Source organism: Sciurus carolinensis, chromosome 16 (genome assembly GCF_902686445.1).
Source record: "Sciurus carolinensis chromosome 16, mSciCar1.2, whole genome shotgun sequence".
NCBI lineage: Eukaryota > Metazoa > Chordata > Mammalia > Rodentia > Sciuridae > Sciurus > Sciurus carolinensis.
In genome coordinates this window covers 63812625-63832342 of record NC_062228.1, presented here as the reverse complement: position 1 = coordinate 63832342, position 19718 = coordinate 63812625, and the positions used below count along the sequence as shown (strand labels likewise).

Sequence of the window (19718 nt, the reverse complement as noted above, 5' to 3'; positions counted from 1 at the left end):
CCAAAAAGAGAAAGAAAGAAAGAAAGAGAGCGCTCAGAAACCTTGGGCCGACAGATGCTGAAATCCAGAGACCTTGAGCTTGGGGAAGAGAGAGACAGAGACAGGAAAAGGCAGACAGAGACAGAAAGAGAAACAGAGACAGACCCTGAGAAGGAGAGAGAGCAGGGGCAAGCGGGGGTGGGGAGGTCCCCTGATAAAGACTGGGCCTCTAGCCAGGCCAGGGGCTGGAGGAGGCGGGAGTGGGAGTCCCGGGCCGGGGTCCCCAGAGCAGCGGGCGGGCGCAGAGGAGCAGAGTCGGGTCCTGCAGCCGCCGCGGAGCTGGGAGCCGGGCCAACCCCCCCCCCCCCCCGCCGTGATGTCAGCGGGGCCACTCTTAAAGGGGCAGGCCGCCCGCCGAGGGTCGAAGCGGGGGCTGGGGCCTGCGGGCATGCAATGGGGGGGTTACAGCTGCAATGATACGGGAGACAGAGGAAGCCTCAGCATCCAGTTGAACTGGGGCCCGGAAACCCAGGAGCCTGAAGACCAGAAAGGATGCCAGACCCTCAAGGGGGCCTGCGAAGCTCTGGGGCTCAATCCCCTCCAAATACACAGACAGGCATATCAGTCTCCAGGTCTGCCCGGCCCAGGGACTACATTCCCCATCATCCCTGGCGGCCAGGGGCCGCACCTGGGGGGGGGGAAGGGTCTATCGTGGTGTCTGCTGGGAAATGTAGTCCTATGAACTGGACCCTCTACTCCCCTCCCGTCCCCCATTTGCAAGTGGGTCAGAGGTGGGTCAGAGGAGAGAAGCCAAAGGCTTCTACCTGCCTTCTGACTTACTCGCCCACTGATCCCTAAGCTCCAAGTTTCTGGTTACTTTGATTTCTCGGTTGTGGGGTCTCTTTTTCCAATAAAGCCTTCAGGTCTCTGGATAGGAGGCCAACCTTTCATGACTTTTCCCAAGAACTCCCAGTGTATGGATCCTGGTGTGGTGTGGTGTGGTGTGTGCGTGCATACTCTTGCATGTTGCTCTGGATAGATAGGTGCATGCCGTGTATCCAGTCTGGGATCTCTACCTTACACTTTGGTCTAGGTATACATTTCTCATTGTGTAAGTGTCCACTTTGGTCTTCTCTGGAGCAGGCTCACTCTCTTTTTCTGTGTGTCTGATCTTCCAGGGGTCTTTGCTCTTCCCTTTCCCATGCTAATGGTATCTTCTCTTTTTTGGGGGTAGGGAGCTTTGCTTTCCCTCTCTCTATGCGCCCACCCCAGCCTCTCTCTGTTTGTTTCTATGTACAATCATTGTCCCACCTCCACATTCCCTTCATCCTCCAAGATTACAAGAAAACATCCAAACACTTCAGCATCAGCATCCCAAATTTATTCTCCAGCAGCTGTGTCCGGGTGGGAGAGGCTAAGGGAAGAGGAGGGGGAGGAAGGGAGAGAATCCCAGAGAGTGGCAGGCACTGGGCAGGGGAGTGAGAGGTTCCCAGTAAAACTGGAGCCATGCATGGACAGGTGAGCAGTGATAGATTGGGGACGGGGGAGTCTACAACAAAAGCTGAATCCTTCACAAATCCCAGGTATACCCGCGTGTGGTAGGGAGGGGCCTGGAGAATGGGGGGGGGGGCATAGCCTCCCTCTTACTCTACAACTGGAGCAGAAGTGGGAGGGGCCTCAGAGGATTGGGGTGGATTTAATCAGAGTATGGAGCAGGCAACCCCAAGAGACTACTGCCCCAGGATGGGGTGGGAGAAAAAGGCATTGAACTACCAAGATGGAGTTTAGAACCCCATGGAGTTGGGATGGTAGTCGTGGTTCTGGAAACCAGTTGGAGGAGTACCCAGAACTCTGGGGGTTGGGAGGCAATATAGGGCTCAGCACAGTAGAATCTAGAACACAGGAAGGCTCTAGAGACTCCATGGAGTTTAGAATGTCAGAAATGCTTGAGAGAGCATCTAGAACCCATGGGGGCAGAGGCCAGAAGGCTGGGGGCAGGATCTAGAATGGGGAAGGGGGCTACGACTGGCGCGCGGAGGGGGCATTGGGGCCACCTAGCGGCAGCAGGTGAGATTACATGACGGGCACAGGCACCGGGCTGGTGGGGCTGCGGGCATCCGGGTGTACGAAGTCTGGGTTGACGTAGGTGAAGCCCTGGAAATCCGCCTGGTCAATGCTGGCCAGGACCAGGCGGTCTGGCGGGGTCAGCGCTGGCGCCGCCCGCGTGAAGAACTTGTCGAAATTCTCACCACTGCGACCACACTGTGGAAAGTAGGAAGGGAAAGTCAAGCTCTGCCGGCTCCTTGGGGGCCTGTCCCCTGTATTCCTTCCCGGTCTCCTCCAGAGTTTGCATACACCCTGCGTGATCTCGCCACTTCCTTTCAGGGGTGTCTCTGCGGAGGGATCCCAACTTCCCATAAAGGCACTGATGCTCAGGAGTGCCCCCATCCCCCACCCCGGAACCCAGGCATGTGGCTCAGAGGATGACCGACCGGGCGTGGCCTGAAAGGAGGCGCAATCTCCAGTCGCTCCAGCCGTTCCCAGTCAATCCAGCGGAAAAAGCCATGTGCCCGGATGGTGGGCTCCCCATCCGGCCCAGAGCCTAGGCGCTTCCCTGGGTGTTTGGTCAAGAACTGTGGGAAACAGAGAGAAAGAGACAGACAAATAGAGTCCAGGACAGGGAGGTCCAGAGAATGAGGGGAAAGACAACCACAGAGGAACAGAGAGACACAGGCACAGCGATTCAGAGGGAGAACAGAAGGGGGAACAGAGATGGGGAGGAGGGGAAAGAAAGAAAGGGTGAAAGAAAGAGGAAGAGGGAACACAAGTGGAATGGAATGGAAATGGGAATAGATGAAACTCAGACCCAGAGAGCAAAGGACAGTCAGAGAAACAGAAAAAAATGAAGGTGTGAGGGGTAGAGAACTCAGAAAGAGGAGTGGAGACATGGGGAAAATCCCAGAGGGGGAAGGGGAGGGGAAGGGAGGGAGGGAGAGAGAGAAGGTTGGAGAACCAGAGAAAAGGAGGAATAGAAATTTACAGCGAGGGAGTATGAGGAGGAGGAGGACAGAGACCCAGAGAAGGCAGAACAAGAGATCCACCATGCATGTTTATGAGAGTGGGGTAGGGGCAGCAGGGACCCAGGGAGAGAGGGACAAATGTCAAAGTGTGGACAGGAGGAAACACCAAGAAACAACAGAGACATAGAAGGCCCATCCCATGCAGATGGAGGCAGAGGAATGAGGCAGAGAGAGAGAGTCAGAGAGATGGAGAAAGAGCCAGAAGCAGAAGTGTGCTAACACTTCTTGAAAACCTCCCACGGGCCAGGCTCTTTCTCCCGCATTAACTCCATAACCCTGGAAGAGGAGATGAGGGTCACAGTTTTGGTGACTCTTCTGAAAGCCCACCAAACACAAAAGCTGCAGGAGTTCAGTCTATCTGACCCACCAAGTTCTGGAGACACAGTCCCTGGCCCTTCAGCACTTCCTGCAGTGAGCCAGGGAGTAGGGGCCAAAGAGGACAGGGTAGAGGCAACCCTCCAGCTGGGCAGCAGCAGAGCAGCACACTGGTTCTAACAGAACCTGTGCATTCCATCAACTTCCCAGAAGATGGAGGTACAGGGACTTGAGGAATGGGAGCCTTTTTATAAGAGACACCACAATAGGGGCATGGTTGGTGGAGAAGCTGGGAGTTGGGGTCCTCACCCCCTTGCAGATGGCCACAGCCTCCCGGGAAAGTGACTTTGGGTAGGTGACCGTTTGCTCCATGATGGCCTGGAACAGCTCCTCCTCATCTTCCCCATCAAAGGGTGGCTATGGAAGTGGAGGTAATAAAGTCAGAGACTTTCCAAACTACTTTTTCCAAACCTTCACATCCTCATGGCCCACCATGAACCCCACCAACCAGTGACACTGCCACCCACTGCCACCAACAACTTCTGAGGGAGAGTGGACCAAATTACCAAAGTTTCATCTCTCTGCAGTTTTTTTGTTGTTGTTGTTGTTTTTGTTTTCCTTACATGCCTCAGTCCAATGCATCTTGCCACTGTCTGGCTCTCTATATATAAATATGTTGATCACCAGGGTGTTAATTAGGCAATATGTCATTTAAATAGAAGTGAAGAATACTGCAAGACAGACTGTAAATGCACTCTCCTGCTGAAGGCATGACTTTGGAGCAGGAACGGCAACACCAAGGTGCAGGGTCTTTGTTTGGAGTCTAGGTGGTCTGTGTAGACAAGTGGGGGGCATGAATTTGGGCAGGGAAAAAATTGACACTTTATCTTTTTAAGTTGCTAGCTGAGCATTAGCATTTCCTCCAACTGTGAATGTGGGCAATAAACCACAATAGTACTACCTACAACTTCCTCACAGTAGAATTTACAGTATTTTATCAAGAGAATTGCAAGAGTATCAGTTATCAGTCATTCCTACCTCAAAGTTACTGTAATATCTTCTTAAAACTGTTACTATTAGAGCCTACTACTTGATGGGTTGATAAAAAAAGCATATGTTCATATCCCAATTTTTAATATTTAGACAACTGTACATATTTAAATTAATTTAGTTGTTATTCAATTAGATTTTAAAAGTTTTGAAATCTATGTGTTTGATTTTGTCATTCTATTATTTTATCTTGTGTACATGAAAACAATGTGTGAGAAGCTCACAGGCCTCACCAGACCAGTGGGGTCCCGGGGCACCAAAACAGGGAGGAGGTTAAGAAACCCGGACGTCGGTAAGATAATGCTTCAGGACCCTGGACAGCGCCGCCAGGGCTCACCCTTTGCCCAGTAGGTTGCACCTCCTTCTACCATGCTTCTCCTGAGATAAAGGCCACATAAACGGACACACCCCACTGTGTTGCCTCTAGCAAAGCCAGCGCCCCCACATCTTCCCTTACCTGTCCTGCCAACATCTCATACAGCAGAACCCCGAAGGACCACCAATCGACAGACTTCCCATAGGGCTGGTAGGCAATGATCTGGAGGGAGGCCCAAAGGCAAAGAATCATGATTTTTCTTTAAGAAGTGCAGGCCTCGCTCCTGGGACCCCTACCCAATTCAAGTGCACAAACTTCCCACTCTGAATATTCTGGCTAGAGTTCCACCCTTTGGAAAATTCAGGAAACAAACTGCACCTATTACAACATTCCTTTGCTTTCAAACAGAAAGAGTACCTAAGGGCCATGGCACAAGTTCCACCCATCTAGAACATTTGGGTTACTGAAACTTGCCTTTGAATGTCAGGTACAGGGGGCTGAATTTCAGAGACTAGAGAACAGATTCATCTAAGGATCAGTAAAAAAATAGATACTCCCGTCCCTGAAGAACTCTGACCTCAATGAGCCAGAGTGACCATCAGGAATATGTGTTTTTCTAACATTCCACAGGTGATTCTGTTACCAACCAGGCTTTGCAACCACTGACATTATTTGGGCATCAGCATTGATTGTTGAAAAGATCAAGGGACAGCACCCCCAACATGAGTGGTTCCCCAACTTAAGGAAGTTAGGACACACGGCACCCATCTGTATGCACATTCAGAACATCAGCTGCAGCCCCTCACAAAGCCAGAGCAATTCTCTGCCTACTGTGAATACTCAAGGAATGGCCGCTGCTCTCCAGGATGCTTAGAGGTCTGACCCTTCCCTCTGGGAGTGGCAGAAGAGCAGCCCACTGAGATCAAAGAGCCATGCCCCTGAGGTCCAATCCCCAGCACCTCAGAAACAAAACAAATCCACGTGCAATAAAAGAGCTTTCCTCCAAAGAATACTCCAGGGCAGGCCCCGCCCAGTTGGAGTACACAGGAGAGGACAGCCTTGGCGCATGCATAGTATTCTTAGGGGACAGGCCCCTGCCCACACAAAGTACCCTAGAAATAGTCTCCACTTCCTTAGGATGATCCAGGCCCTGCTCACTCAGCATTCCTACCAGCTGGTTCCACTGCCTTCCAACATCCGCCCACCTGTCCTGCTCACGCTGACTATTTAGAGACCCAGCACCCCCACTCAGCCAGTAGGCCTCCCCGTGCAGATCCTGGAGGGAGACCTCGCCTGGTTCCAACACCCACAGGGCCCCTGGGCACTACCCCCTATGAATACTACACAGCCACACCCACCAATGGAGGTCAGAATGTGCCCAGAACAGCACCTTAAACTCTAAGGTTACCTCGGGGGCTATGTAGTCCGGGGTCCCACAGAAGGTGCGGGTTGTGGTCCCAGGGAAGACGTTCTCCTTACACATGCCAAAGTCAGTGATTTTGATGTGTCCTTCGGCATCCAGCATCACATTGTCCAGCTTCAGGTCCCTAGAGGATGGGGGTATGGGGGAGGGATTGTGAGACCCGCTGGAGTAGCAGGCTGCAGCCCTAATCCCTCCCTCTCAGGCCAGACTCCCTTCCAAGCAGAGTCCTGGGGCTGACCTGTAGATGATGCCTTGATTGTGAAGGAAGAAGAGGCCGATGGCTATTTCAGCTGCGTAGAACCTGGAAAGGCAGGTGCGAAGTGGGAAGGTCAATGGACCTAACCTCCACCACCTCCCCCTCCCTTCCTTCTCGGCTGAGACTCACGCTGCATGTGGCTCCTTAAACTTGCCCAACTGCTGAATGTGGTACATCAAGTCACCCCCGGTGACGTACTCCATCACGAAATACAGGCGGTCCTGGGGAGGAGTGGGCAGGACTTAGAGGCAGGGACACGTTCATGTGGGGTAGGAAAAGCCCTCTGATGCCCGCTCAGGGAAAACATGGAGGGCTCTGGATCCGCCCGGTCAGAAACCCAGAGCGACTGGCCGCCCCAACATTGAAAGGCCCTCAGTTTCTAACACCGCCTCCTCAAAATCTCCATGGCCCACTCGTCCCTCCTGACACCTATCAGGTGATCTGGCCCCAGCTGCCCCAGAATTGAATACTAAGACTCACGCACTGGATTGAAATTCAGGCATACCGAAACCTCTTTCCACATCCAGTCACCCGCATTTGTAATTTTGGATACCTATGACCAAAGGTGGTCAGGCCGCACTTATTATTTTTTAATCCAGGAAGCTGGTCACACCTCCCCAAACCCTGAAGATCAAATTCCTTGCTCCATGCCAAAGTCTCAGGGAACTACCCGTTTCTGACCTATCCGTCATTCAGAATCCAGAAGTGATGACCGCAGCACTTTGAGCCCAATTCGGAGCACACCTATTCCTGTGCTCAAAGGTCCCGAGAGCCCAGTGGGCTGCGTGCACTCTGAACCAAGCTTGCCAGGGGCAGGCATCCTGGCCACGCCCACCCTGGATCCCACCCCCTGGCCACTCCCCAGAGTGCCGCCTCCATTCCAAACGCGCCCAGGAGTCCACCGTCTGGCCATGCTCCCTCAAGAGTGCCGGGGGTTCCTTTGCCTTGCCCTAAACTCAGAATCCCAAAGCAGACACCAAATCCATCCAGAGTGGGGAAAGCTAGGTCGCTGGGCCAGTCTCTGCCCTCCTTCCTCACCGGGGTCTGGAAGGTGGAGTGGAGCTGGGTGAGGAAGTGAGGCCTGCCGCCAGGGCCGCGGCCCCCCAGGGCCAGCACGCGTTTCTCCACCAGAGTACAGTCCACATCGTCGTCCTGCACGATTACATCCTTTTTCAGGATCTTGATGGCATAGAGTTCGTCGGAGCCCCTGCGCTCGGCCAGCATTACCTATGGACAGAGATCCAAAAAGGACAGTCCATTTGGGGAACTCAAGGATGCAGGATTTTGCCCCATCTCCTTTCAGGGACATAGAGCACGGGGTCCCAGATACCTTCCCCTCTCCTAAGGGGTTGGGTGCCCTGACTTTGCTCCCATGCCCTCAAGGAAATGTCCATATCTTTATACCTCTTCCCTCTAGGAACCCAAGCAGCCCAACCTAAATCCATTTGGGAACACCGGAGCCCAGCCTCTCCCCACCCCTGCCTCTCACCTAAGGACCAGAAATCCAGCCTCCCCACAGACATCCTCCCCTTCCCCCAGAACCCCAGGAATCCAACCTTCCCAAAACTGCCTTTTCCTAGAACCATGAGGAAGCTGAAGTCGGAGATGTGCAGGCGTCCTGGGCCGGCCCCGAAGAAGCAGCGTTTGGAGTCTGTGGGACTAGGGGATGGGGAGGGGATGGGGGAGGAAGAGGGGCCCATCCGCACTCTCTGTGAGAAAGGGGAGAAGGAGGTCCTGAGGTAGTCAAACCCCAGACAGGGATAAGAAGGTGCCCCCAAGAGAGGCGACACCCAGAGTGAAAAGGACGGGGAGAGATAAGAAGAGAAGGAAATCGCCACTCCTCCCACCCTGTGCTTGGCTTAAGAGCTTTCTCTGACTCCCCCATATCCTGAGGAATTGATTTATCATTTAACTAACATTTATGCCACCTCTGGAAAACCTTCTATCATCCCCACTTTGCAGAAGAAACCAGCAAGAAGAGGTTAAGCAATCTGCCCAAAGCCAGGGTGGGTAAAACCTGGGGCAGCAGCTGGACCCATGCCGCTCGTCTCTAGAATCTTGCTGCTCTTGGCCTCTGAGCCCGAATCCCCTAGAGGGTTTGGTAAAACAAGGCAAGGGGCCCCACTCCCTGAGGATCTGAGATTCTAGCAAGTCCTGCTTCTGGCCTGGAGACCACCTGGGCTTTGAGCTGCCAGGCCTTCCGCACCTCTTCCTGTCTTGGCCTCCAGGAGGTCCCGAGTGAACCACTGCCGTGGCTTCCACGCCATCCCTGTCCATCGCCTGCTGCTGCTTCTAATGCACTCTGCTCGGCAGGCACAGGGACCAATTTAAAAATAAATAAACCAGGTCATGTCTCCCTGATACTTCCAGTCTTCTAACGGCTTCTCCCTACATTAGGATTTCATTCCATGCAGCTTCATGGATCCTGAGTGTGACTCTCCCCGCTCCTCCTCCAAGTCCAGCCCCCCGGCCTCAGATGCACTGTCCTCCTCCCGCTGCTGTGCTCCCCTTTCCTCCCCGCTCTCCCTCAAGCATCCTGTGGACCTTGGCTCAGGCCTTTCTTCTTTGGAGGCTTCTGCAGATTGCTTTCACAGAGTCAGTTGCCTCTCATGTCCTCTGCTTCCCTGGACAGCTCCTTCATAGCCTAGTCATTTACCTCCATCTATGTGACTCTGCTCACATCTCGGGGCCAGCTCCCTGCTGCAGGGGTCTGTCTTATTCTCCAAGATGCAGGGACACTGCCTGGGGCACAGCTGGGGCTCAATAAATATTTATTGAAGGTGTAGTCTTCTTGTGCAGAAGAGCAGGCTGACCTCCTGGATTTGGATCCCCACCACCGCTGAGAAACCTCATAACCTCGCCTGGGATCCTGGGATAATGGGAATGACATCCACAGAGCAGCCCAGGTAGGTGAATTAACACATGCAAAGCACCCAGAAGGTGCCCAGAGTGCCATGAGGGCTGCTGTGTTCGCCATGCTGTGATACCCACAGGACCCCGCTCAGGGACTGGCACCTGGTGGGTATGCACTGGTGCCTATCACTCAGTGGCAAAGGAGACCACAGACACAGCTGCCCATCCAAAGATATTCATGGACTACAAAATTAATAAAATCTAAAGGTAGAATTCAAAGATGATTATACACACCATCACATGCGTGTGTTTTATTTTGTTTTGCTTTGTGACCCTAATCTCTAATTTTCAAAGGAAGCTGTTAACCCCCAAAAGGCTGAAGCATGACTGGATTACAGGTTCTAGATTTGGGTACTTCAAGCCACCCCAAGCCACACCTCCCTCCACTGCCACTCATGACCTCTCTACTTGGGGCACATGCCATCTCCAACTTCCTGCCACTAGGCCTTTGCCCACCATCTGCCAGGTGTCTGTAGACCAAACCTCCTTAGTTAAATGCACAGGCGGATGCAATGCATACCCGCTGTGTGGCTGCTGAAGGACTCTGGGCAAAAGGCTCTGCCTCTCTGGGCCCAAATTTCCTCCCTCTGTCCTCCCTTCAGCATGGCCAGTGCTCGAACTTCATTATGCACAAGAACCAGCCTAGTACGCAGACAGCCTCACTTAGTGGGTCTGCAAAGAAGTGAGAGGCATGCTTCTTGAAGCAAACGCCCATAATTCTGCTGCAGGAGAGCACAAACACAACCAGGACGCTGGTGGGAGCTGCTCTCAGAGTCCGGGAAGGACTGCCCACGCTGCTGTTGACCCCACCTGTCCTGCAGCTCTCGCCTAAGTGCTGCTTCTTCTGGGAGGTCCCCAGGCTGGGTGTTGATGCTCCTACCAAGCCTGTAGCCCCTCCCTGTGCTAACCACCCGGACAGCCCCTCTGTCCTCGAGATTTGTGCTGAGGATCCTGAGACCGTTTTCTGCAGCAGACGGCGCAGCCTGAAGCTTCCCCAACATTGCCCAGCACCTCGATTGGCACACGGAAGGTCTGGCAAGTGGGTATTGAGCAGATGAATGCCTTGGGAGCCGGAAGCTGAGTGCACTTCCTGTTTCTCAGCCTGCAAAGAACACCCATACACAACAGCCTTCTTCCTGCTTCCACCTTTGCCTCCTGCAGCCTAGGCCACACACAGAGCAGTCACTCTGCTGAAACCTCCATCTGCTCAGGCCACCCTCTGCTCAGATCTCCCGGCCTTCCCCTCACTCAGGGCGATCCTCGAGGGATGACGAGGCACCCTCTCCCTCTCAACTCCACCTCCTCCCCACCTTTCCTCTGTTCCGGCTTCACTGTCCAGGCATCCTGACCTGTGCTGTCTCAGGACCCTTGTACATGCCCTTCCCTCCACCCAGGAGGCCCTTCTCCCGGGGATCCTTGAGGCTCACTCCCTCACCTCCTCTTGGTCTTTGCCTGATGTCCTCTGCTTACGGCAATTAAAATCGCTGCACCTACCCAGCAACATTCTGTGCCCTCCCTAGTGCTCATGTTCCTTCTTTTCACTTGTCACCTGTCACCTTTTTACACACGATCACATACTTAATTATTTTGTTTCATGTCTTCCCCCAAGTGTAAGCCCCAGGAGGGGAGGATTTTTTTCTGTCTTGTCCCCTGCTACAAAGATCCCAGTGACAGATCTAGGCTTTGCACAAGGAGATGCTCCGCAGAATGTTCTCTGGAAGAGCTGCTGGGGAGAGAGCCTGCCTGACTCCTCCCGGGCTCTGGGAAGCTGTCCCCACTCTTCTAGGCTGTGCCCACTCCCCAGTGCCTGAGCCACCTCCATTTTCAGACACAGGTCTCCTTGTCCTGACCCCCAGGCTGCCTCCTCCCCAGAGGAACAGTCCGCTCATGCCACGCCTCGGGAACTACTGCTCAAGGACCGGGAGAGCAAAGGGAGGGGAGAGGGCCCCAGACGTCGACAGATTCAGACATCACTGCCTCAGTGGAGCCCTCCTGGCCACCACCTGCAGGCTGACTCCAGGCCTCTTCCCGGCCTCTCCAGTACCCCAGGCCACCTCTAATGTAGCACACCTTCCTCTATGTAAGTATCTGTGACAAGTCCCTGCCTAGGACACTAGGATTAATCGGGGCTCACTGGATGTACCTGGCACAAAGTATGTGCTCAACCTACGTATGTAGAACTAAAGGTGGAAATCAGGGGAGGGAGGGGTAGGTGGAGAGAGGGAGAGGAAGGGCAGGCCTCCTTCTGTGCCCAGCTGTACTTACCTCATACAACTCCAAGGGGTAGTTACAGGCCTGGGGGAGAAGAAAGTAGAGTCAGAGCTCCGAGAGAGCAGATGATTACCCAAGACTGGGGGCCAGGGCCCCTGATACCCACAGTGGTGGGGATGAAGAACTATAATTCCCATCAGGCCCTGGGGCTAGAGCCCCCAGGAGGGCAGAAGCAGGAGCTCCCCAAGTCTTCTGGGAATTGTAGTCCCAGGACCAGAGGCCAACCATGGGTAGAGGGCAAGGCCAGCTCTGAGCCGGGGGAGGCTGGGCTGTGCTCCCCTGGGGAAGCCGTCCAGGTACCTCGAACTTCTGGAGGAGGCTGCAGTTGTCAGCATCGGCCACCGGCACATTGTAATATTCACCCTCCTCCTGGTTCAGTAACTTGTACCTGACATACAGACGGAGACCAGGGCCGGGCAGGGATGGGGGAAGCAGGGCACCCATGGGAGAGGCAGAGACAACCAAAGGGAGGAAAGAGACACAGAGAGACAGACACAGAGATGGAGAGAAAGAGTGAGATAAGGAGGGGGGAGAAGGAGGGTAGGGGAGAGGGGAAAGAGAAGAGGAAGAGGAGGATAAGGGGGAAGGAGGAGGAAAAAGAGGAGGGGGAGAGAGGAAGGAAAGAAGAGGAGGAGGGAGAGTGCTCTGAGGCAGAGGGGATGATGGTGGTCTGGAGGAGAGACCACACATGGATGGAGGTGATACAGTCTGCCCCAGCCCCAGCCCCACTCCTCACCAGCCATCCACGGGTGCCTTCAGCAGTTCTGAGACACCAAAGGACATGGCCCCCATGAAGTCATTGCGGGAAGTCCGGTCCCAGTCCCACACCTCCACACTGAGCCTGCGCTCTACGTCCCCGGGCTTCAGGTTGCTGCAGCAGGAGAAGAACAGAGCAAAGCACAGCTGCTTTCCACCCCTGTGGCCACCTCTGCCCTCCAGAAGGGGATCTCTCTCCACTCTGGCTGGTGGGACCCAAGTAAACCCCAGGGCTTGCAGTAGCTCTCCCTCCCTCCCGACCTCTGGGCCTTTCCCATCCCTCTGTCTCCTGGTCTCTCTCTCCCTGAGTCTCTGTCCTGTCTTTATGGCTTCTCTTTGTGTCCCTGCTACTCCCCCCACCTTCTCCCTCCCTGTTCTCTCTCTCTTTGGGCTCATACCTCTTGTCCCAAGACCTTCTCTCTGGGGCTCTGTGCCTCCCTCTAGTCTTTTCTTCCTAGTGACTTCCTCTGTCTGTCCTTCTCTGGCTTCCAACCCTTTTCTCTTTTTCCTGCTTGAGACTGTCTGGATCTCCTTTTCTCTCTAGGTCTGACTCTTTCTCTGTCCCCGCCCCACCTGTCCTGACCACCTCTCTGAGTATCTGTGAGTCTAGCTGCCTGTCTTCCCATCTCTGTCTCTTGATGGTCCTCTCTCTCCTGTCTCTCCTCTCACCACTTCTCACTCTCAAGTGGCGGGGTTATCTCTCAGCTTCTGCATCTCCGTCCCCCTCCCTCAATCATTCCATTCCTTTATCCCACCACCTTCTTCTGCCCCTTTTTGGGAGATTCCCTCTATTCTAATACCTCCCCCACCTTCTCTCTGGGGTTTTCTGGGCCACCAGGACCCTTAGATCATCTCCTGTCAGTTATCATAGCCTCCCCAGCATCCCAGCTCACAATACAAAGGTCTCGTTCCACACAGGGTTTAGCGTGGCTTTCACTGTCCGGGTCTTCTGTTTTGTCAAGTTCCGAGGGTCTGGGATGAGCTTCAGTTTCACATAAGGATCAGACAGACCGTTGGGGTCCATTGGAATGAGATTACGGGCCTCACCGACTGAAGCACAAATGAGGGGCGGGTAGGGGGTGCGGGGGACTTGAGCTAGAGGCCCAGAAAGAGGCTCCTAGCCCTCCCCAATCCAATCAAGAACTCCAGGCTCCGACTCTTTTCTCATGACTGCTCACCTCTCCAGGACCAGAAGCTCAGGTGACCAGGCATAAGGCTCTCTACCCAACCATTCACCCAGAAACCAAACCCTGATCCTCCCTGGGAACCAGGGCCTCCCACATCCTGCCCTTTCAAGGATCCTGACCCCTAGAAGTTGCAAGAGCCTAGGCTGGAAGCAGGACAAGGCTGGAAGGGGCGTGGCTGAGTGAAGGGCAGCGGTGGTGGGCGTGGCCCTCGAGAGGGGCGAGGCCTCATTGGGCTCTGTCCCTCAACCTCCCATCTGGCAAGGGCGGGGCCTCACCAGTCACATGGATCTCGTCGGCCGTCGGGGCCCGGATTTCCAGCTGCAGGCGCCCCCGGCGCTCAGTGTGGTCCACCCCACACAGCGAGGGCACACTGCGCACACAGCGCCGGTGCACATTCATCTCGCAGCCTGGCGGGACAAAACTGGGGGTAGCGCAAGCCCATCCCAGGTCCCACACTGTACCGGCATTTCCCCAGCCCAGACCCTGCGCTTTCAGGCGCAAGCAGCCAGCAAGCCAGCAGCGGACACTCACAGGAGCATTTCATGCCCTGGTGCACCAGTCCGTAGAGCAGGGAGCCGCAGTGGTCGCAGAAGGTGGGGCTGCTGTAGCTGTGCAGGCGGAACTTGTGCTTGTTCCGGGGGTCCTGAGTGGAGGAGAGTCGCTTAGGGGGGCGGAGAGTGTCCCCCAGTCCAGCAAGAGGAGGATTTTTATCTCCTTTCGCCTTGTTCTGCCTTCCTGCTGCTCCCCCTACTCATTTTGGGCTACAAATATTCACCCGGGGCCTACCGTGCGCCGGGCACTGTCTGGATAACAGGACTTGGCACTGAACAAATCAAGTAAAAAGGTGCTTGCTACGTGGAGTTTCCTTCCTAGTGGAACAAGGCAGAGTAAACACGGTAAATGAATAAAATATGTAGTGTGATGGACAGTAATAGATGCTCTAGAGAAGAAAATCAGGGACGGGGATTGCTACAAGTTGGGGACTAAAAATTGAAAGAGTGGTCAAAGGAGCCCTACTAACAAAAAGGCAGTTGGGCAGAACACGAAGGAGGGGGTTTCTAACATCCTCCCACAAGTTGTTTTCTGAGAACTTGTGGGCCACACTGAACCCCAGGATTGTTTCCTGACAGCCTCAGTCAGTGTCTGTTCTCTGGGTGGTTTGCCTTCTCTGAGCGTCAAGCGGGATAGGGGTTATGACCCCTCAGTTATGGCAGGCACCCAGGAGATCTGAATGAACTAGCATAAAACACACAGCAGGACTCTGGATATTAGGTGTGCTCATTAATGCTCTGACTGTAGTTATTGCCGTGGTTATTACTAGCCATGTTACTGCCAGTCCCACATAGCTCTGAGTTTAAACAAGAGCTTGTGATTGTGCACAAGCCATTCCCAGTCTTGAGCCTCAGCATCCTCCTCTGTCTAGTGGAAATAAGCAATTTGCAGCTTGAAGCAAGGTTAACTTTCCAGAGTCATTTCTGCAGGAATTTAGGACACCTGTGCAGCATCTCCTAACCCCCACCTTCTACCCCCCAGGGCAATGTCTGGTTGTTAAATAACTTGATATTTTTCTTTTTCTAAGAATTCATTGAAAGAATTATCATAGGGAAAAATTTAGAACAGTCTTGGCTTTTATTTTAGCAGGGTTTCTATTTTGAATATATATATTTGGGTGGGGGGAGGCAGTTGGCAGTGACCACCATCTCCTTCAAGGTTCTGGGCTCCTAACTCAAAGGGCTCTTGCCACCCTAAATAGGATGGCTGTGTATGCGTGTGTGTTGGGGAGGTTCTCAGCAGAGTGCCTGACACAAGCTATGCACAGACATAAGCTGTTCTTCTCAAAGTGAAAGTCCTTGCTAAAAGGAGAGAGCACAGAGCCTCCAGTTAGGTAGATCCAGGTCTAGATGTTGGCTCTACCCATTACCTGCCCCTGGGCCTCTCCTGGACCAGCCCTTTTAGGACCTTAGGTTTCTATACTGTGAAATGGGGGCCATGAGCCCACCCTAAAAAGTATCTATGAGGATCAAGTGAAATCATGCTTCCAGGTCTTTGGTATTTCTAAAGTCCTTGATCTGTGTTGCTTACAACAAGATCAAAAGCATAAAGAAGAAAAGAGAGGCTCAGAGGAAAGACTGCCTCCTCACTGTTCAACCTGTTTCCTCTCTGATGATAACACTTTCAGCAATGATAATAATAAATAATATTTTGATTCTATGTTCCAGATACCATCCATGAGTATTCGACTCACTGAAAACTCAAAACAATTCCATAGGTGGGCACAAGTATCGCCCCCATCTTACAGATCAGGAACTCGAGATCAAGCGGCAATTCCTTGAGAAGGCCGCAGAACCAGAATGTGGCTGGGCCGTGACCCCTGCCCTGATTGGATGGGGACAAGAGAACACTTCAGCTACCCTTACTGGCTTTGAGTTGCAGTTATACTCCATGTCCAGAGCCCTTGGTGTATGCCCACGAGGAGCCCTCCACAGACCAGAGCCAGTGCAGAGGCGCTGGTAGACCCTGGTGCACAATGTATGCTCTGTGGAGCCTCACTGCTACATAAACTTCAACTTCCATCATCTGACCAGCTGGCAGACTGCCTCTGGGCTTCTGTGGACCTTTCTCCCTCTGTCTATCTTCTAATCCAGAGCAGTCACCCACCTGTGTCACACCCTGGACCAGTCCACCCACCCAGCTTCAGGGAACCGTCAACACCAGCTGGGGACATCTTGATCTGTGCTGTCCCACTCAGTAGCCACTAACCACATGTAACTCTTTAAATCAGTTGGAATGGAATGGAATTGAGATTCCTGCCCCCTCAGCGGAAGCAGCGCCATTTCATGTGCTCACTAGCTGCATGTAGCCAGTGGCCACCTGAGAGACAGGACACTTCCATCATCAAAGTGCTCTACGGCCAGGGCTAGCTCATCAGCTGCATTTTACAGAAGAGAAAACTGAGGCTCAGAAAGAAAGTGGAGGCTGGGAGGGGCACCAAGAGTTGACTGTTCTTGTCAGCCCTAGAGAGGGAGAGGGACAGGGTGGGGAGGCTGTGTGGACCTGAGTGTGCGCATGTGTGTTTGACTGCACTGGGTGTGTGCGGGTGTGTGCCACAGGGTCTCGGGGCCGCCTTCTCTCAGCACTGCTAGAGGTCCTGGACCCACCATTTCCTGTTTTAGCCTCTCTCAGGTATCTGTGTGTCTGCCTCTGATTCTTAGCCTGTCTCTGTTTCCAGAACCCCCCTCTCTTCCCCTCTGTTGCTTTCTCTGTTCCATTTCTCTTTTTCTGTATCCATCTCTTCTCTTGCGTCTTTCTTTTTCTGCATCTCTGTCCCTTTTTTTTTTGGTCTCATCTGAAGGTATCAATGTCCAAATTGATCTCTGTTCCTCAGGCCTCATTTTCTTAAATCGCTCTACCTCTGGATTGTAGCCTACCCCCTCCAGGGCTGGTCTGTGGTCCCCTCACCTGTCCCTCCTCTCTGTCCCCCACCTGTGTCCCTGGCCTGTCCCAGGCCCCCTTGCATTCCCCCTTTCCAGGCCAAGGGCAAAGAATCTGGGCCAAACTAGCTCCCCCTATCTCTCCAGCCCCCCTCCCCTCCCAGCCTTAAAAATAGCAGGAGAAATTGGGACGGACGCCGAGGGGGTGAGGGCGGGGGCGCGGCTTGAGGAGGAAGAACCAGGTGTCCGGACACTCACATCCGTCTGGGGGCCCTTCCCAGCGCCTGGACACTCGAAGGTCACAAATTCGTGGCATCGTCGATGAACCACAAAGCTGCAGACTGAAGGTGAGAATCATAGGGACACATAGGCAGGGAGAGATGGGCAGATCCAGAGAGACCCCCACAAGTCACAAAATCGGAAAGAGACACAAAATTCTGACAGAGGAAACCAGAGAGAGAGGATTCCAATATACAGAGTCCAAAAGAAAGAAAATCAGAAGTGAGACCCTGAGTGGGGAGGAACCAAGAACGGTCTCAGAGATGCAGAGAATCATAGACACGGAGCACAGAGCTCCCAATGTGCAAGCACAGCCCAAGAGAGACAGACAGGGAGAAAGAAAATAGGATTCCACGGACAAGTAGACCCCAGCCCACAGATGGATAAGAAAGCCAGGAGAGAGGCAGACAGATTTGAGGAGAGAAAACACAGAAATATCCTCAGACACCGTGGAGAGTAGCAACTTCGGCAGAAGTGAGTCTGGGGGCGCTGCTTCGGCCCGCCCCCCACCCTGACTCACTCTGTTCTCAGCAGTGGCAGCTGGTGCTTTAGGACTCGCCCCGCCACCTCCGCCCCCCAGAACTGCCTGCCGGCTGGGCCCCCACCCTCCCCCCATCCTTGACCCCACCCGGCCTGCCCCTGCCTAGGATGGCGTTGTCATGGTGATGGCTGCCTGGGGGGGGGGGCTCTGACTTTGCATCTCCAGCCCCTTCCCCCTTCAGCTCCCCTTTTCCAAATCTCCCTGTTCCCATGGCAACAGATTCTCCAAATATCTGTCCCCACCTGGAGCCGGCCGAGGGAGGGGCCCCCAGCACCACCTCCGCGGTGGCCCTGCCATCAGAGCTCCCTCTCCACCACAGGCTGTGTCTCTGCCACACCCCCCGCCCCGGGCTCCCCCGCGCCTCTCTGGGGACCAGAGAGCACGTGTGTCAGCAGCCTCAGCTGTGAAGCCCCAACCCTCACCCTCCGGGGGTCCCAGCAGCCCAGGTCCCAGTTCTTACCCTGACATTGCAGGCCCTGCTTGCCAATTCCCCTGGAAGAGCAAGGATCTGAGGTCAGCGCAGGAAAAGGTACCTGGGTCCTCCCACCTCTGAGAGCCATAGGAGGTCTGAGGTCTGTGGCCTCCGACCTTCGGTCCCAGCTGCCTCCTCTTTCTACAAGCCAGAAATTCTGGACTCCAGCCCCTCCTCCCTCAGACCCTGGACTCCAACCCCCAGCCCCTCCTTCCTCAGACCCAGGAGCCCAGGGTGGCCCCAGGCTCCCACCATCCTAGAACCTAGGATCGGGGCCGCAGCCCCCTCTCCGCTCACTCCTCGGAGGTCTGTGTGACATGAGTCTGCACCTCCAATTCCCTCCTCTCTCAGGCCCTCAGCCCCCTTCCCTCACCAGATGAAGTCGGTACAGTGGCTGCAGAAGGTTGGCTGCTTGAAGAAGCGTGCGGTGAACTTGTGGCTCTTGACTTCGTGGACCACCTTCTGCCTCAGGGCCCCCTTTCTGCAAAACAGGGGTCGGGGTCCCCCCTCTGAATCGCCTCCGCCGGGGCCCAGACCCGCCATGGCCCCAGAAATGCAGCAGGGACCAGGATCCTGCCTTTCTGGGGAAACAGGTGGACAGGAGAGGAGCGGGGACTCGGGATTCCGAGGTGGGAAGGAGAGGGGCGAGGCACCTCCAGGTGCGCAGCGCCGGGCAGGGAGCCGCACCCCCGCCGGCCCCGCCTGGGGGAGCGGGCGGGTGCGGGAGAGCAGAGCAGGGGCGCCGAGGAGCCGGAGGCACGGGCGGCGGCGGCGGGAGCTTCGACTCGGCACCTGCTGAAATGTGGGAGCCCCGGGTGGGGGGAGGTGTTGCTATGGCGACCGAGGGGCGGAGTTTCGGCTTAAAGGCGCCCCCCTCCCTGAGACACTGGACGAATGCCCTGCCTCTCCCCTACACGTGCACACACCCACTCCGGGAGTTGGCTGCGGGGAGAGGGCATCCTCCGAGCCTTGCCCGCCCCCTATCTGTTATCCTGCCCAGCCCCCTGTTTCTCCCCCACCGAGTGCCTTGATGAGTCCTGTTCGCCCCCTGCGTCTCGGCTCGGGCCTCCGTGTGTCACTCTGCGTCAATCAACAAACTTTCTGCTTAGTGCGGAGGATCCAATGGTGAACAGAAATTTGATGTCTCACTTCTCTTTTTTCCCATGATCTCTGAATTTTTTTCTAATGTCTCTCTTTGGAAGTGTCTCTTCCTCTTGACTTTGTCCCTATTCCTATTCGTGGGGATTCATATTCTTATATCCACCGCCCCCCCCCCCCCGGTTTTCCTTTCCCTATGTCAGAGAATGTCTGTTTCTATTTCTCTATTTCCTTTGCTGTGTGTCTCCATCAATGCCTGCCACCCTCTCTGGGTATGGGTGTTACGTGGTCAGTCTCTGCCCCTCGCTCTGATTGTTCTTGCCTCTTCTCTCTCGCACATCCCTTATTTAT

The 19718-nt window shown here is 54.5% G+C and overlaps 1 protein-coding gene across 1 annotated transcript; it reads right to left on the bottom strand.

Moving 5' to 3' along the window:
- Positions 1 to 1338: 1338 nt before the first annotated feature.
- Positions 1339 to 19080, bottom strand: Prkcg (protein kinase C gamma). Its single transcript, XM_047530087.1, has 18 exons — positions 18643 to 19080; positions 18258 to 18289; positions 17236 to 17318; positions 14078 to 14189; positions 13822 to 13953; positions 13253 to 13409; positions 12340 to 12474; positions 11904 to 11991; positions 11598 to 11627; positions 7976 to 8128; positions 7458 to 7646; positions 6549 to 6640; positions 6402 to 6464; positions 6149 to 6287; positions 4882 to 4962; positions 3684 to 3791; positions 2472 to 2612; positions 1339 to 2241 (listed from the first exon to the last, which is right to left on the bottom strand). The coding sequence occupies exons 1-18, from the start codon at positions 18810 to 18812 to the stop codon at positions 2053 to 2055; spliced, it is 2094 nt and encodes a 697-aa protein (XP_047386043.1). The 5' UTR covers positions 18813 to 19080; the 3' UTR covers positions 1339 to 2052.
- Between the last annotated feature and the right edge of the window lie 638 nt (positions 19081 to 19718).

What these genes read in the sequence shown, in the direction of transcription:
- Prkcg (XM_047530087.1), bottom strand. Translation starts at nt 18,812, where the DNA reads ATGGCGGGTCTGGGCCCCGGCGGAGGCGATTCAGAGGGGGGACCCCGA. An exon ending in GCAGGGCCTGCAATGTCAGG is followed by an intron (nt 17,319 to 18,257) that starts GTAAGAACTGGG and finishes TCTCACCTTCAG; the next exon opens with TCTGCAGCTTTGTGGTTCAT. An exon ending in CGACGAGATCCATGTGACTG is followed by an intron (nt 13,410 to 13,821) that starts GTGAGGCCCCGC and finishes TTTGTGCTTCAG; the next exon opens with TCGGTGAGGCCCGTAATCTC.